Raw genomic sequence first — 17996 nt, forward strand, 5'->3', positions numbered from 1 at the left:
TGGAATTCGAAATGAAAGACAAAAGCAAAGTGAAATACAAAGAATTTTTCAAGAAGGAAGAAGATTTTACGTTGAGATGTTCAGCCTGCGATAGTACTATCAACATCAAAAGCAAAGGATTTGCTGCTGTGACCCAACACTTGATGCGAGATAAACATATTGAAAACATGGAAGTCAAATTTAATTCAGTTAGCAATATTATTTATAAGTCAACTGCGTAGCAAGTAAGATTGAAAATAAAATTTCATTTATGATTCGACTAGAAACACTAAAAAAAAACTATTTTTATAACTGCTTCTTTGATTTTGCCATATTAATCTCATCAGCTTTTGCTTGCTCAAATTGGTAATATCAGCTTTTTCAGCTTTTTTAGGAAAAAAAATCTGTGGCAGGCCTGGATTTTACACTTTCATTATCTTTCTGATAGCAAAATCTACGACGAATTTTCAATGATGGTGATAAAAGTTACGGTCATAGTGTTAATTAATGCATTTGCATCAATGCATGTGTTAGCGTACATAGTTAATGAAAATTGTAAGTAAACACAGTTTTTCCCACATTTCTATAATGATCTTTTTTATTTATAAATGGATGTTCTACCAAATTATTGAACTTAAATGTTATGTAATTTTGACTTTATTTATTGCTATCAAAGATGTGAAGTTTCGTTTTTTTAAATAAATTGTTTTGTAATCTAGCTGCCAAGATCCAGTCCCAAGAAGATGTTGCCGAGCCGATACAAGCAATTGATTTGAATTCAACACAGCAATATGTAGAACATAATGGATGTCCTTGGGTACCAAAAAGATTCATATATCCATCTGGAGCAGTGGAGTAAGTATTATAGCTTATGATCTATTGATATTTATCTGTCTGTATTTACTAATTTACTGCAATTTTTTTCAATCTTTTCCAGATTACACACGGAAATCGAACAGTTTTTTGAATACATGCAACCAACACGGACAGAGCGTGCATTACGTGAGAGAGTGGTGGCTCGTATTAAATCAGTATTCTATCAATTGTGGCCACATGCACAACTTAAACTGTTTGGTAGTGTAGTCATAGGATTGGCTCTACCAACAAGTGACATTGATCTAGTGGGAGTCGGTGTTTCGGTCCCAAATCGATTACAGTTGTTAGCCACTCAAATATTGGCTAATAATGTTGCCGAACCAAATTCAATCACAATTATAGATAGTGCCACGGTTCCGATTATTAAATTTGTCGATCGTGAGAGCAAAATCAACATCGATATGAAACTCTGTTGTGATTCGTCTGAGAGACAGGAAGTTTTGATGAGCGAATATAAACAAAAATATCCAAAATTTGTGAAATTAACACTCGTATTGAAGCTATTGATGAAGGAACGTGGACTCAATGTTAGATTCACAGGTTTGGATTAAATAATCAATACATACACAATACTTTATTTGAGAAAATAAAATATTTGAATTGTTTAGGCGGAATTACATCGCATGCTTTGACTTTAATGGTCATTAATTACTTGCAAACGCATCCGGAAGACAATAATGGTGCTAACTTGGGTGATTCGCTGTTGGGTTTATTGGAATTGTATGGTCGTAAGTTCAATTATACATCTACTGGCATAACTACCTTGAATGGTGGTGCAATTTTGCCGAGAAACGAATTGCCCTGTAGATTGGTTAAAGGCCAAGAACAGTTATTTTGTATTCAAGATGCAAATAATCCTTCGTCGAATGCTGGTTCAGGTACATATCGTGCCGCAAATGTGATACAAGCATTTGATGATGCTTTTGTTGCATTATCAATGCCCATTTCTTCCAATGAAAGAAGAGCACCAAATTGTACGGAAAACAGCATCCTCAGTCGTATCATTCATATCGATGGTCATTTCATCAAGTACCGCAATTGGATTCGAAACACATTCGGTCACATACTTCTATCTCAAAAATAGGTGAACAATCATTTATAAAAATAAATTAATAAATTGGTTTCATCAAATTGGTTTTTCATAATTACCAACGAAGGCATTTTATATCTAATTGTTTGAATGTGCTGGAATATACGTTTTAATAACGAACATTTTAATCTAATCACTTTATCTCAAATAAAAGCTATGTAATCCAAGTCACCTTTTAACGTGAGCTGGAATTTTTTGAAATAAATTTTTCGAATGAAAACAGACTTATGTCTTTCTTTAAAATCTGCTATTACAAAAAATAAATATACCCAGAAGCAATAATTAAGGCGGGATGACGTAACTGACAGATTAAGTAACTGAAAAAAAAACTAATTTTCGTGCATCTTTACATTACGTGTTTTGTGAAGCAAGTTTCATATAAGCAATAATTGAACATATTTTCTATGCATATATCGACAAGTGATCGGTTTCAATTCAAAATATTTGCCGGGTAACAAAACTAAAACAGAAGATTCAAAATGGTAAAATACACAATTCAATCAAATGACGAATTAGAAACTGAAAAAGGAACCGACTTCGAATCATTCGATGGCAGTGAATTAGAGTCAGAATTAGACCGTAATCTGCTTGATACAGATATCGCGACATTTTCATCTTCAATGCAGCATGGAATTGGAAATTTTTTTTCTTTTTGTCTCTAAGCTTTTGTTCTACACATTACTCTGCATACTTTTCCTTCTAATTCTAATTCAAAATTTGTATTAAGTTTCTAACGAAAATGACAAAAATAAAATTAGTGACTGGAGTTCAAAACAATCTATCGTAGTAGTGGCAAACAAATTTAATAATCAACAGAGCTGATAAATTATGCAAAAACGATGTGAGTGAAACTTTTTTTTTGACGCACTTTGTTCTGGCATAACTATGTATGACTGATTTCTCTGTGTGCATTGCGTTCTTTTTTTTTATTTAATTGGAATTCTAAGCTCAAGCATGACACCGGTAATCAATGGAATAAATGGAAGTAAAATAAAAGGTGAAGTTCAATTTTACAATGAAAATATATCCATATGTTTGCATATTTGAATTGTATTGATAGAAATGCGTGCCGACCAAAATATATACATACACATCGTAGTGATGAAAGCAAAACAGGCGATTGGTCGAAGAAAAAAGTCATTCACGGGTTCAAATAACAGTGTTAAACCATTTAATTCGGAAATTGGACTGACTCAGCAAACAAACCATAACCAAATTGCATTTTTTCAAATCGCTAAATAGTTTGAGACGAAACGTGAACGTGTTCACAACTCTTTTTTTTCAGTTGCGACAGCGTGGTGACTCAAGTCAAACTAAAATTGATAATAAGGAAAAAAAAGAACATAAATATTAAACATTTAATTTATCAAATAGTTACTAGAATCAAATTTTGTGCAAAATGGTTGATGAAAAGGCACCGGGAATAAAGGAGTTCTTCAAGGGACGGGATATTTTTATCACTGGCGGGTCTGGTAAATATTAAGCGTTTCCACGAAAAAACACACAATAAAAAGTGTCAAAGTGTTTATGATGAAAACTGGTTTCAACCAAATCTGTTGTGATTTTCAAGGTTTTATGGGTAAAGTGTTGATTGAGAAGCTGTTACGATCGTGTCCAGATTTAAATCGAATTTTTGTGCTGATTCGTGGAAAAAAGAATAAAACGTCCGAGCAGCGACTGGAAGAGTTGGGAAAAGTGCCCGTTTTCGATCGACTGCATCAGGAGCTACCGAATCATTTCAGTAAATTGTGCGCAATCAATGGAGATTGTACGCAAATAGGTCTTGGCATCAGTGATGAGGACTTTAAGCGAATGGAGAATGTGTCGGTGATTTTCCATTCGGCGGCTAGTGTGAGATTTGATGATGCACTGAAAAATGCAATTTTGCTAAATACGCGCGGAACCGTTGAGGTTATGCGGTTGGCCGAAAAACTCAAACAAATTCGTGTTGTTCTCCATGTGTCGACGACCTACTGTAATCCAACAAAGAAAATCGTCGAAGAGATGATCTATCCGCCGAACGGTGACTGGGAGATGGCCATCAAAATTGCCGAAAAGTATGATGAAACCACATTGAATGCATTGACACAGAAATTCACCAATGCAGAGCCTAATACGTACACATTCACAAAGGGATTGGCTGAACAGGCCGTTAAAGATTTTAGTGATCGATTGCCCGTCGTTATCTTTCGACCGTCGATTGTTGTGAGTTCACTGGACGAACCGATGCCGGGATGGATCGATAATTTCAATGGTACGTAGCATATTACATTGAATTCTATTTTTGGAGTGGTTCCCAGAATGAGCCAAAAATACCCAAGATTACTGGTTCTGTTTTTTTTTTTACATTGCGATTCGATTTCGTTTCCCAAATAACACCCAAAACCGGAATGAATCATCTTTAATTAGAATTTATTCTTTTCCGCTGGGAATTCCCATACGATGTTGTTGTCAATGGCTTGAATTAACACATATTTGTCATTCTAGGTCCAACTGGTTTATTGTTGGCTTGTGGTTTGGGATTGTTGCGCACTACGTACGGTGATCCAGATGTAGTGAGCGATTTCACGCCCGTTGACACCTCAATCAAGGCGATGATAGTCGCCGCCTGGAAACGTGGGGTCGAATCCGAACTACCCGAAGTTCCCGTTTACAACTGTTCAACATCCATTCAGCGTAAATTTACCACCGGATTCATTGTCGAAATGGGACGAAAGCTAGCGCCCGATGTGCCAATCGACAAAATGATTTGGTTGCCCGGAGGCAGTATCACCAAATGCAAATACAATAACTACATTCGGGTAAATGGCCGGCGTGAAAAATTCTATAGTCATTGTGTCATGTTTTATTCAAATGTTGTTTTTTTCATTCGTTTCTAGTTTATTCTATTCCAACTGTTTACTGCATTTTTCATAGATTTCGTGTTCAAATTGACGGGGCAACGACAATTGTAAGTTCATTTCTCTCTCTCTCTCTCTCTCTCTCTCTCTCGCTCTTCCGGTAAAGTTGAAAAATGTTAATTATAAGCCCATTTTTTTTTTATTAATATTCAATCAAAATGTCATTTCCATTTCAGTGTCGCAAAATTACAGCGTAGGATATATGGTGCAAATTTAGCCCTGCACTATTTCATTACCACGCATTGGGTATTTAAAAATGCAAAATTCTTGGCGCTGAATGACATCATCAAAACCGAAGACAATGAGGATTTTCGATTCGATCGCTTCGTGACCGGTGACATCAGAAAGTACTTCATCGCTTGCATGTACGGTATGTGTCACTGAACTTCGTTTTGCCATTCAAAATTCGACGCAATTGACGCAAAAACAGTAGTAGATATTGAGTTAATTATCCGTTACCGTTATTTCAGGCGCTCGACGTTATTTACTTAACGAAAAGGATGAGAACCTACCTCGAGCCAGACGCAATTACAAAAGGTTGATTGAATTTAATCAATTCTTTTTTGTATAAAACAATGAAATTTGAAATTTTGAACTTAAATGCTAATTTTTTTTCTTTTCAGATTTGCTCTGGCTCATTATACATTGGTGCTGGTGTGGTACACTTTCCTCTTTTACACGATCTTCATTAAATACAATATTCTCGGAAGAATCTGGGCTTGGACTGATTTTACTAAATAAACTGAATTTTCAATAATAAAATGAAAACAGAATCGAGAGAAACAATTAATTTATTATTTTGGTTTTAAGTGTCAACTAAAAAAAATGCTTTCAAACATTTTATCTTGATCAAATATTAATCTCGATGTTTAGCTGAAATTTTTTTATCTTTGTTTGTGTTCATGGTTCGGTCGATTGGTTGTTTTATTTGACACATTTATTGATACAAACATAATTATTGATCAATGTCGTTATTAAGTCAAGTTAAAACAATACATCGTCAACTTATCGACATTCTTTTCCACGCACTCTGTTTCAGCATTATTTTTGGCATAAATTTCAAAGGAAATTGATAAAGAAATAATCAAAATAACATTTGTGCTCAATGACGTAATGCAAAATGGTCTCCACCAATTTTTTTTTTAAATTAAAATTCTCCATTTTTTTCAGCCAAAAATGGTATTTTACAAAAATTGATAATGTGCTAATAAGAGTAACGATTATGAAAAGCCAACGAACAATTTCAATTTAAAAAAAAACTATGACTCAATGGTAGATATGAACTTTTTCCATTTTTCTGATTATTTCTTCAAATCAAACTGATTATTTCTCTTCGTTTTTTATCTTCGTTCATTTGATTTTTTTTATCAAATTCTTTTTCTTTCATTCCTGAAATTCAAACCGAATTTCAAATGATTGAATCAAAATTTGACATGGATCTTTGTTGTACTGCAATTTTTTAGAGAAAAAAATTCAATATCAATGACAACTGAATTTGTATTTGAAAATGCAGCAGTCTATATTAGATTACTTCTTCCAAAGTGAAATAATCGATTGCTTTCATTAACTGGTCATTAACACATCACATCGATTATATAAAATTCAATTGTGCATGGTGTTCGAAGAAAAGAAGAAATATTTCCGATTCATTTTCCAAATGATTTTTATTGGTTGAATTGTTGATTGTTCAATCTTTCTTTCTGCAAAAAATTCTCTGCTCACTGAGAACAGAATGAATAATATTGTTGTATATCAACGCCAAGAAATTATACAAATTAAGAACGCGATAATGAATATATACCCGAGAGCTGCATCATTCGATGAATATTTTTCATAATGTATGAACCGACACTAACAATGCCATCGATTCAATGAGGTAGATTATTTCAATCTTTCCAAAACATTGAAAAATGGTCATCAAACAATGATGAATGCAGTTTTTTTTAATGTCTCAGCATATTTTTATCGATGCATTTAATACAATCGATCGTCACAACATCGGAATTCATTTGGAAACTTGGCAAGAAGACATCGATGCATTGTAAAAAGGTATTGCATTTCAGTTGAGCTCTGACATCATCTGATACACTTTGAAGCTGAAAATTTCCGAAGTGAAGATTGAAAAATGCCTATGCCACTCTGGAGAGGATTTTACATTTGTTACAATTGTAACAAAACCTTCGAAGTAACGAACAAAACGTGCTGGCAATTTCGGAATTGTTATCGTTGCGGTACTGCTAATGGGCCAAGTCAAGAGGTAGGTCAAGTTTTTTTTTTACTCTTTATTTGGAAAATAGGACCAAATGTTTTTTATTCCTGTTCAATTCAATTTCAGACATTCATCGGCTACGAAAATTCCGCCTCGAAACCATAATGCTGCGGGAGCTCAAAAGCGGAACAAAATCAACCGATTACATTCTGTTACTCCATTATTGAGGAGCAATGAATTGTTTTTGACAAAGAAGAAATAAAAAAAAGTTCCACATTTTTTTTTGTCAAAATCAACAAAAAGTGTTTTCAATCGTTTTCTTGCTAAAAATCGGCTTTCCTTTGTGGTTGGGAGAAAAAAAATTGTCTGGAAATTGTTCAGTGTTTACTATCCAACATATTCACAGTCGTTCTATTTTCAAATACCAAGTTCCGAAAAGTATTTGTGCGTTAATATTCAAATCTCAAAGCTTTATCATCGTTGAGTGCTTTTTGTGGCGAAATGCCGTGAAGTTGGTAACGAGTTAGAGTCGCCGCTCGTACAGAAGAAATAACATAGAACGAACAAAAAAAAAAACAAATTCATCAATGATTTAAATTAATGGACATATACGTTTGATGTGAAGTGCCGCTACGCTAATTGTCACATTGGACATTGGGTATATGCGTGACATTGTATTGTAGAGCAATAGAATGATACAATTTGTCAATGTCATTAATTGGCAATCAAACACAGTCACTTTATGTTTTATTTTTATTTTTTTTTCTTCCAAACTGAGTAAACATTGAACGAGGTAGCAAAACAGTGGCCTATATCACGAGTAAATACATTGAAAAATAGCAGGCGTATGCAGCATTCGTTCGTTGGCCAATGAAAAAGAGCAGATAACGAAAATATATTTACAACCGTGATTTCATCGTCCATGTGTTTCACATGAGTCGACGCAAATTTGTACCTTGTGACGATTGTTCATAGAATGAATTCCAAAACGAACGTTGTTTATATATTCTGACCGAAAAGGGTTGCTTTGGTATTCAAAGACATGATATGAGCGGAAAAAAGTGAGAGTGATGTCATCGTCAAGTGGTGCTCACCGCTCATTTACATGCGCATCACATTTTTCCGTTGTACAAAGGCGGATTATTGTTGTTTTTTTTTCTTTCTCACTGTGTAGTCGATACCTTTTTCCCTATTTTAGCATGAGAGCACAGAAAAAAATAGCGTTGAACGAACATTCACCCTGGAATGATTGCTTTTGGCGCCATACACAAATGCTTTGTGTGTGCATGGCTAATGAATGAAGAAGAGCGCTGGAGAAACATTATGTATAAATATTTTTTTATCGGTGAAAATCATGTGACCATTCAATGAACAAACAACAATAATGTGAGACCCTATTCAGTTCTTCTAATTAAGCTAATTTTAACCTGTTGCCAGTCGATGTACGTGATTGCATTCGTATCTGTATTTACATTAAAAAAAATACGATAAAAGCACCATATTAGGCCAGAAAAATTGCATGAAACGACACATTTTAGGTATGAATCTAAGCAAATTCTGACGTTGATCGTCGCAATCGTCGTTTTCGTCGTTTTCGTCGTTGTCGTCGTCATTAGTTTTTAGGGCTCTTACATAAGCTGGATTCGAATAGGTGTTTCATTGTTTCGGTTGCGACGAGAATAGATAACCCACATACGATAAGATAGAATAGCCAATTACAACGGAATTTAAACATTTTATGCATCTATTTATGACACGAATAGCGTGTTTCTCTCTCACTTGATTCTTTGTTGTTGTTGTTGTTGTTTTTTTGTTACACTGTTCATCCAAGACGATTCTATTCTTTCTCTCCAATTCACAATGGCATATTAGACATTAGAAATAGAACGCTCATTATGTTGTACAACGGTGGCATGAATTCAGCGCTTTGCTAATAGCCGATTATTTCCTATATCGTCCAATTGAATGCACAACACTGATGAATTAAACATGAAACGAAGTGAAGAAAAAAAACACACACACAGCGAGACAGAGAGCCTATTACAACGGTAGATTGATTGCGCTGTATTGTGTGCACACGGGTAAATAGACAAACTAAGAGATCGATAGAGAAAGAGAGATAGAGCAACAGATAACCATTGAAAATTTGAATCAAAAGACTTGATTTTCTCTTATTGTTTATTTATTTTAGAGGTTCTTAGTAGATTTTTTATTCTTCTTCTTCGGTTTGGCATTGAAAAATCATAATGAAAATGACATTTTTTTTTGCTTGTTTCTCACGAGTGTGTGTATGTTTTTCAGTTATATGAATGTAGATTAAGGTTGATATAAGTTACTAATGCTGGAACAAACATGTGTCATTAGCAAATTTACTTGTCACCAAAAGCTGCTGCTGCTGCTGCTAATTATTTGATTAATACTCTGTTGCCAATTTTTTTCCCTATTTCTTTGATCAAAGATTGATGTGCTGTTAAAGTCTTCATCTTCCGCTTGTTTTTGTATAAATGAAAGTGCAATTGGTTTACATTTTTTGTATGAAATTGTTTATTTTTCGACTTTTATTTTAATTCCAACTTCATTTGGTTTCATATTAATAATATTAATTTTAATCATACGAATGTGTGTGTTTTTTTTTGTGTGTAGTGTATGGAAAGAAACATGCAAACGAACGAAAAAAATATGCAATATCTCAAACGAAACAAAACAAAAAAAAGGATAATTACTTTCAAAATGAGAAACGAAAAAAAAAATGCTAGAGCCGGGCAAAAAAAAATTGAATCGAAAACGATAAAAAATGAAATGAACGTATATAACTAAATCGACTGGCTTGCAGAAGAAACTTGTTCGAGACGCATTTCGTTCTAGCATAGAATTTTTTTTTTTTTTGTTTAAATTATATCAAATAGAAAATATGCTTTTCCGTTTGAAAAATTCCATATCAATATTTCATCGTTCTGATCCGTTTTTCTTTCTCTTTTCTCTTTCTTTTACGTTTTCTTTTTTTATTTCTCCTTTTCTTTTTTAATCATACATATAACGAAAAAAAAGTAGTAATTAAGTATATGTAATGTGTGAATGCGCATGTATTTTTTTTTCTTGTTGTTGTTGCTGTTTCTTGAGAATATGTGTTGGTTGTTGTTGCTTTTTTTTTGTTTAAATGTATTTTTTTGAATGTAATTTTTTGTTGTTGTATTCAATTTTTATTATTATTCTTGTTGATGATTTTGTTGCTGTAGCGAACTTAAAATGGATGCAGTTAGAGTTGCTACGGCCGATTTCGATTTTCGACTGCGAGGTGCGTGTGTTGTTGTCGTCGCTCGATTGATTGATTAGCTTAGAAGCATTTTCTGTGCACAATTGATGGGCCTGATTCGTCGTATTCTTGTTTCGAAATCCACATCTGTTGGAATGTTGAAAGCGATGCCAAGATCGAACCACCGATCCATACGGAGTATTTACGTTCTGGTGGTGCGATAATCTTGATTTTCATGGTTGATGGTGCCAATGCGGTGATTTCCTTTTGCATACGATCAGCAATGCCTGGGTACATTGTGGTACCGCCGGACAATACGGTGTTGGCGTACAAGTCCTTTCGGATATCGACATCGCATTTCATAATTGAGTTGTATGTGGTTTCATGGATACCACAGGCTTCCATACCCAAGAAGCTTGGTTGGAAGAGAGCTTCTGGGCAACGGAAACGTTCATTTCCGATGGTGATGACTTGACCATCTGGCAATTCGTAGCTCTTCTCCAATGAGCTGGAGCTGGCTGCAGTGGCCATTTCTTGTTCGAAGTCCAATGCAACGTAGCACAATTTCTCCTTGATGTCACGGACAATTTCACGTTCGGCTGTGGTTGTGAATGAGTAGCCACGTTCAGTCAAGATTTTCATTAAGTAGTCAGTCAAGTCACGACCAGCCAAATCCAAACGGAGGATAGCATGTGGCAATGCATAACCTATTCGATGAAAGGGACAAAGGAAATTCAGAGAAGAGAAAAAGTTTTGTTTAGTTCAATGTTGTTGTTGTTGTTGTTCGTGTTTGTTTGTTTATTGTGCAATCAAAGCGCCTAAACAAATGTCGAAATGCGGAAATGGAAAAGTAAACAAAAACGATTCTTACCTTCATAGATTGGCACGGTGTGCGAGACACCATCTCCTGAATCCAAGACAATACCAGTGGTACGACCGGAAGCATACAATGACAACACAGCTTGGATGGCTACATACATAGCTGGGGTGTTGAATGTTTCAAACATGATTTGTGTCATCTTTTCACGGTTGGCTTTTGGATTCAATGGGGCTTCGGTCAACAAAACTGGATGTTCCTCTGGGGCGACACGCAATTCGTTGTAGAAGGTGTGATGCCAGATCTTTTCCATATCATCCCAGTTGGTAACGATACCGTGTTCAATTGGGTATTTCAATGTGAGGATACCACGTTTGCTTTGAGCTTCATCTCCAACGTACGAGTCTTTTTGGCCCATGCCAACCATCACACCCTGATGACGTGGACGACCGACAATCGATGGGAACACGGCACGTGGAGCATCATCTCCAGCGAAACCAGCTTTGCACATACCGGATCCATTGTCAACAACGAGGGCAGCAACTTCTTCGTCACACATATTGAATTCTAAACCGGAGCCAAACAAAATGGAAGGAAAAAAAAAAAACAACAGACACATACCAATTAGATCATATTCATTACGGTGGCTTTTAAAATGCAAATCATAATCGAGAAGAAGAATGAAAAAAATATATATAACATCAAAACGCTATGGCAGATAATGTAAAACGAGAGCAACGAAAAATGCAAACTAATTAACGTTCATTTTATTAAATTACTTGTGAAAAATTATTTGTTTTAACGGATCGAACAAACGAGCGCACACAAAGTGAGTTGAGAAAAAAAACCAGCAGCAGAAGAAATAAAAACGGAGAGAGAGAGAGAGAGAGAGAGAGAGAGAAATGAAACAATAGCAACGAGAGCACACCAAATAGTATGTAGAGTACTTTCTAATAAATTCCGTTTTGAATGTTCAAAAGCGCACGAAATATGCAAAGGGAGAAAACCGTTGCGAAAACGACGCTTCTTCTTTTTTTACATATATATATTTCGTGAGTTAGTTATAACTCTCTTTCTCTCTCTCATGCACACTCTTCTCGTCGCGTCACACTTTATTCTTGTCGGTGAAGAGTGCTGAATACGTTAAAAACTGTCGCTTGATACCGGTTTCAATCACACAGAAGCCGATGGTTCTGATGCTTGAACCAAAACCAAGCGGAAAAAAAACGACGGTTAATTTACACTCACACACGCACGCATACACATACACACATACAGCCGTGCACATATTCTCTGATTCGGCATCGATTGTTGGAATCTCTCTGGTAAATTCTGATTCATGCGTATGCGTGCTTAAGCTGCACCCATACACACATACACACACACGCACATATATACCGATTCCATCGGGACAAGAGACCAAAAGAACCAAAATCACACATACAAATGAGGCGATGAATCAAAGCCGAAAATGGCGTATCATGAAAAAAAAACCGACAATTTTTTTTCTCGGCTTGTTCAAACTGAATTTTCAGAAAAAGTACGAAAAATCCGTAGGCGTCGGTGGGCATTGTGCATCGCTCGATGATGATTTTATTGAATTATGTTGGAAAATTGATTGAAACTCGTTCAGCGAATGCAAGACAACGCCCTAAGACAAGTGGTCTTCTGAAAAGATATCAGTAGTCCGAAAAGGAAGTGAGAAAAGAAGAAGAAAGAAAAAAAAAACTGTACTCAATTTGCTATGTTGGCAGCAACCACTTTCGGATTTTTTTTCTCTCTAGACGCGATGCGATACCAACAAATTGATACCATTTATGGCAAACACGAATTTCTCTTCTTTACACAATACAATACAAAAATCGTCGATTTTTTTCCCTTTTTCTCTCAAACAAAACTATTTTAATTTTAATTTTCGTAATTTTTTTCTGTTACCGAACAGAGAAAATTTCAATATCGAAGACAGGAAAAGGAAGAAGAAAAAAACAGAAAAATTGGAATTGAAATTAACGCCAAAAATTAAAAAAATACCTTTTTGTTAAAGTTTCACACAAAAAAATTATTCAAACACCACAGCAAATATGGAATATCTTCTAGTTGAGGTTGGATTGCTTGCGCACAACAGAAATAAAATGAATTTTATTCCTAACACTTCTAAGGCTAAACGACAAGTGACGCTACAGTATGCAGAAAAAAACGTTCGTTCCGATTCAATTCGAAGCGAAAAGCGCTACCAAATATGAACAAAATATCCCCACCAATTGCACAACCACTATGGCACACCGTATCGGCTTACACACAGTATGCGCGCACACACAATCACAATATCGGATGACGAACGCTTGGAATTTTGAATCATCACACCATAAAAACCCGAACAGTTGCTACAAGTATACACACACGTACGGCTTTCGGCGTTTCCAGCGCCAACACTGCTTGCTGTGTGTATGAGTGTAAGGCATGAGTGTGCGCGTAACAAACGATCAAACATTTTCATGACCATATAAGGCAATGTTTTAAAACAGAATTCCACGTAAAAGTGATGAACATGACGAACGAAGCGACGAATGAACGAGAAGAAAAAAATAGCGTACACACAATAAAATTGGAATTTTTTTTTTTAAAGACGAAGGGAAAAAAGAGTCAGCACTTTATACATTGTGTGTGACGCGGCTCTCATTCACTCACATACATACACGTAATCTCTTCTGTCGTTCGGCAAATATGCTTGGTGTTTGTGCAATCATAGATTGTTGCAGTCCAATATTTTTTTGAAACCATCTAGAATCAATGTACACGTTTGGCGAATCATATATAAAATTCTTCTTTTTTCTCGTCTTTCATTCGATTTTTCTGTACTTTGCCTCTTGTTTTGCAATGCGCTCGCGATTGAATTTCATTTGCCATATATGATATGAGTGCTTCGTTAGCACTCTCTATATATATATCTGAATTTTCAATGCTTGTCGCGCAGATAACACGACCAAATAAGTGTCTTTTGCCTTGGGTGAACCCAATGAAATTTGTCTCTTCCGTGAATTTTTCCCTGTATTTATGCGGGGATCGTTAATGGCTTGCTCTTGCTTTTTTTCATTCTCTACATTCATTTCAGAAATTATTATTATTACTGTTTACACCGCAATATTGCATTCAATGTCGGCAAATGAGACACAGGCAGAGAATTAGAGAGATTATGGAGTGTGTGTGTCATAGACGAGAGAAGAGACAAGCATTTTTGTTTCTTTTTCCATATATACTGCCTTTTTTTATGTGGCTTTTGTTTGAAGCAACTTCATTTAAATGCCAAAGAAATAGTATAACTGTCAGTAACAATGCATGGGTGTTTTCATGCCATTTGAATAACATATCTATTTAACTTAAAAATATCTCTATCTGGTGCCGTTATTGTTGTTGGTTTTTTTTTTCTCTCAAAAGAAAGGAAAACACACAATCACCACGTATGGATAAAGAGAAAGAAAACGATAACTGAATTGATAAAAAAAAGTGAGTCGTGTGAGTGTGTGCTGCTTTTCCGTTTCGCCTTTCATGCTTCATTTACACGAGTCGACCATTGTTCTACAAAATTGAATTATTTTTTTTTTAATTCTAAAAGGAAACTGTCATATTGACTCAAAATGTGTTTTATGACCTTTTTCGTTGAAGTGAATATGAAATGAGCCGAATATACAAAGGAAACAGAGAAACAAAAAACAATCCAAAAAAATTGAATGCAAGAAAAGGAGAGAATGAAATGATTGGAAGGCAACAACACAATTTGTGTTGCCGAAATCGTGCAACGGTTGAAGACAAAGCGAACAAAAAACCCGAGAGACGAAAGCGACGAATAAGCAAATTTTTTTTTTTAGCAAATATGGGAGCAGCCATATCAAATTGGCCAACATTAAATTCGGTCGATTTATGCATATTGCTTGGATATGGTGTGTTGTCATGTGCGCTTGTTCTGAAGCGATCGACAACTACCAAAATAATGCGGCAAATTTGCCGCAGAGCCAGAGCGAGCGAGACGGCGAAACAGTGGAAGACAGGACAACAAAAGTAAATTGAATAACACCAAATAATCCAAATGACACAACCACGGTGTATTAATGGATTGCGTGCAGTTTTTGGAGCAATAATAACCGAAAGGCATGGCGCTATGGCAAACATTGCTATCCGAATATGGAAGAATGTTTCAACAAACGAATGAACCAAGCAACAAAAGATAGCAACAAATTCATCGAAATTGATTTAATACACAACATTAGCCGAGCAACATATAGTTACATACATGGGTTGATCAAAAGCGTTGCGAAGGTTTTCTAGCTCGCCTGCGGCGAACGAACAAACGAACGAATGAACCAAGCAACCAACCACTTTTCACGTAGGATAGGTAATGTCGGAATCGGAATTACGAATATTAACGTTTCGATATATTTATAGAGTGGCGAGAAGAGACGAGAAAAAAAAAACGCCGCACAATTTTTCAAGTTCAAATGAGCGCAATGGTCGAATGTCTATTTATGGCAATGGTTTCTCACACACATTCATCGCTTCAATTCGATTTGCATCACGGTAGTGTTTCGAAGGAAAACCACTGACGCCGACACTTGTTCGCGATACATATCTATTTTGGGCAACACACTCAACTGACTGAGAAACTCAAGAGTCTTTGCCATACTAATTATAGCCATCTACGGAATGAAAAAATCACAATTAAAAATTGGGTAACGTTTTTTTTTTTGGATGGTTGCTTCGCTTGTTTCATCTTCCTTCATCAACGCCGGCATTTCGTCACATGGCATTACGCGTATATGTAAATAGTTTCTGTTTTTGGCTGAGACGAGTATTGCTCTCGTTCGAATTGTGAACACATCATCTTCATTTGTTTACTAGTTCGGGCGCAAATGTAAACCAATTTTTTTTTTCTCTAGCCAGTTTCGAATAGACTAAACAATGAGTTCAATTGAAAATGTGTTTGAGTAAAATTGGTATTTGGTTTTTCTCTTTGTCTAATTTACTTTCAAAATCGGCCATTGTAAATAGAGCGAACGAGTGATAGAGTTCGAACATGGTTTGATGTGCTTGCACGCGTATGCCAGATAATTTGCAATTTGCAAAACAATTCGTTCATGATATCGGCGTAAGGGCGTAAAAGGAAATGTAGAGCAAATTAACTATGCCGTAGCAAAAGAACGCACAATGAGAAAACACAAGAAACACAAACACACACACTCACAAATCGTGTGTTGTCGCCACAATGCGCATCGCTTACTTTGAGTTGTTATTGTCACACACGAGTTATGAGAAGATTATGAGCGGAATTTAGCGTTCAGTTCTTACAGTTTTTTTTCTGGTTCGAATTCTGTTTGTCGGTTTGCTTTTGTTTCTTTTTGGCGCTTGTTCGCGTTGACTTTGTTGACAAATAATTATTATCACTAACTAAGTATCCAAACACAAATTCATATCGTTTCTTTTTTTGTTCGAGTGAAAAACAAATTGTTGTCGTTTTTTATCTGCACTTTTAGAATTTTGAATAAACAAATTGACATAGCCGAAATGAGCGATGAACGAAAAAAAAAAGTTCGTTATTTACAGGAAACATCGTATGAATTGTACTTACATTGGAATTTCGTTGAAAATATCGGGGGAAAAAATGAACTATATAAATAATTGCGTATATGCACTAATGTAATCCTAGTAGTAATATCACGATTTGTCGCTTCTGCTTTTTTTTTATTTTGCACCAAAAAAACTAATCCGTTGGAGGCTTTTTTTTCGTTCACTAAAAGTGCACACTGTGTGGTTTTATTTTTGTTTAAAAAATTTGGTTCGTTGTTCGCTTGCTGAGAACACGGATTGTAATGATGGAATTATTGCACGGGCAGCATGTATATAAATGGATCCCCACCGGCAGCTTAAGCGTAACGGCCGTGTACAGTAAAAACACCAAAATCGAACAACAGTACTATCGCTGACGATGATAATGATGATGAATAAGCATTCGGCATGTATACTATATTTGATGATCGTGTGCTTTTCTCTCTTCTTTCGTCTCTCGTCTTTCTTCTTCTCTTTATCTATCTATCTTTCTCCCTTTCGCTATGCCCTGACTAATGTGTTTTCACGCGCACGGGTTGAGACATCGGCTCTTTTTTTTACGAATTCGCATAAATATCGTAGCCAGCCAGTCAGTCAGTCAGTCAGTGAGCAGCGGATTGTACGCGTGTATTGGTGCGAGTTAGTGTGAATGTGTATCGATGTTGAACCGACTATGGTTACAACGTTCAGTCTGTTGACTCCCATGAAAACGCGAACGTCTCTCTAAAAATTTTTACCATATATGGAAATCGATGCACGCCGATCCCATGCACACAACGTTACACATATTGTGACTCGGGTGCGACTTGGGCTCTCACTGTCTGTGTGCGTACGTGTGGTTGTATGTGAATGTGGATGTGGATATAAACAACAACGCAGCGAAATACCGAAAATGGAAAAAGAAGAAGCAGCAAACAGGCGAGACAACAGCTCGACGCTAATGGAATACGCTCTCTCTCGAATCGAAAGAGATTTCATACATTGATGCATAGTATATGTGCGATGTGCGTTTTTTTCCTTTTTTTTCTTCTTTATATGCTGCAGTGGTGATGCTGAATGCTGATGATGATGTCGTGGCGATGTTTCATTCATGCCCATGACTTTGCCTAGGATTTTCTATGCACGATTTTCTTTTTTACTGCTGTTTTTTCATTTTTTTTTCTTCTTCTTTTTCGTCTTTTATTTCTTTGCCATGCTATCTTGTATCGAGCCGGTCGTAGCCGAAGAGATCGGAGGCCTCATGGAAATTGCTGTCGTTGTTGTTGTTGCGGTTA

The 17996-nt window shown here is 35.9% G+C and overlaps 3 protein-coding genes across 4 annotated transcripts; 2 read left to right on the forward strand and 1 right to left on the reverse strand.

The window, feature by feature from the left end:
• Window positions 1-395: 395 nt before the first annotated feature.
• LOC129566143 (non-canonical poly(A) RNA polymerase protein Trf4-1-like) lies at window positions 396-2391 on the forward strand. The gene is made up of 4 exons (XM_055441781.1): window positions 396-534; window positions 699-834; window positions 917-1395; window positions 1464-2391. The coding sequence occupies exons 1-4, from the start codon at window positions 450-452 to the stop codon at window positions 1937-1939; spliced, it is 1176 nt and encodes a 391-aa protein (XP_055297756.1). The 5' UTR covers window positions 396-449; the 3' UTR covers window positions 1940-2391.
• Window positions 2392-3195: 804 nt separating this feature from the next.
• On the forward strand, window positions 3196-5628 carry LOC129566141 (putative fatty acyl-CoA reductase CG5065). The gene is made up of 7 exons (XM_055441777.1): window positions 3196-3417; window positions 3516-4199; window positions 4433-4746; window positions 4825-4895; window positions 5022-5215; window positions 5316-5382; window positions 5469-5628. The coding sequence occupies exons 1-7, from the start codon at window positions 3345-3347 to the stop codon at window positions 5584-5586; spliced, it is 1521 nt and encodes a 506-aa protein (XP_055297752.1). The 5' UTR covers window positions 3196-3344; the 3' UTR covers window positions 5587-5628.
• A 3946-nt stretch (window positions 5629-9574) lies between these two features.
• On the reverse strand, window positions 9575-17276 carry LOC129566144 (actin-5C). Of its 2 annotated transcripts, none has more exons than XM_055441783.1 (3): window positions 16745-17276; window positions 11179-11691; window positions 9575-11014 (listed from the first exon to the last, which is right to left on the reverse strand). In XM_055441783.1, the coding sequence occupies exons 2-3, from the start codon at window positions 11681-11683 to the stop codon at window positions 10389-10391; spliced, it is 1131 nt and encodes a 376-aa protein (XP_055297758.1). In that variant the 5' UTR covers window positions 11684-11691; window positions 16745-17276; the 3' UTR covers window positions 9575-10388. The 2 variants fall into 2 exon arrangements, with proteins under 2 accessions (XP_055297758.1, XP_055297757.1); XM_055441782.1 differs by having other exon boundaries at window positions 13156-16988.
• Window positions 17277-17996: the final 720 nt, after the last annotated feature.

This window comes from Sitodiplosis mosellana, unplaced genomic scaffold (genome assembly GCF_009176505.1).
Source record: "Sitodiplosis mosellana isolate CC-2019 unplaced genomic scaffold, AAFC_SMos_1.0 Smas_scaffold_3, whole genome shotgun sequence".
Classification (NCBI taxonomy): Eukaryota; Metazoa; Arthropoda; class Insecta; order Diptera; family Cecidomyiidae; genus Sitodiplosis; species Sitodiplosis mosellana.

Coding starts and splice junctions, on each gene's coding strand:
- LOC129566143 (XM_055441781.1), top strand. CDS start 450: ATGATGGTGATAAAAGTTACGGTCATAGTGTTAATTAATGCATTTGCA. Junction 535..698: donor GTACATAGTTAATGAAAATT/GTAAGTAAACAC, acceptor TTTGTAATCTAG/CTGCCAAGATCCAGTCCCAA. Junction 835..916: donor TATCCATCTGGAGCAGTGGA/GTAAGTATTATA, acceptor AATCTTTTCCAG/ATTACACACGGAAATCGAAC.
- LOC129566141 (XM_055441777.1), top strand. CDS start 3,345: ATGGTTGATGAAAAGGCACCGGGAATAAAGGAGTTCTTCAAGGGACGG. Junction 4,896..5,021: donor TTGACGGGGCAACGACAATT/GTAAGTTCATTT, acceptor TTTCCATTTCAG/TGTCGCAAAATTACAGCGTA. Junction 5,216..5,315: donor CTTCATCGCTTGCATGTACG/GTATGTGTCACT, acceptor CCGTTATTTCAG/GCGCTCGACGTTATTTACTT.
- LOC129566144 (XM_055441783.1), bottom strand. CDS start 11,683: ATGTGTGACGAAGAAGTTGCTGCCCTCGTTGTTGACAATGGATCCGGT. Junction 11,015..11,178: donor CACCGTGCCAATCTATGAAG/GTAAGAATCGTT, acceptor TTCATCGAATAG/GTTATGCATTGCCACATGCT.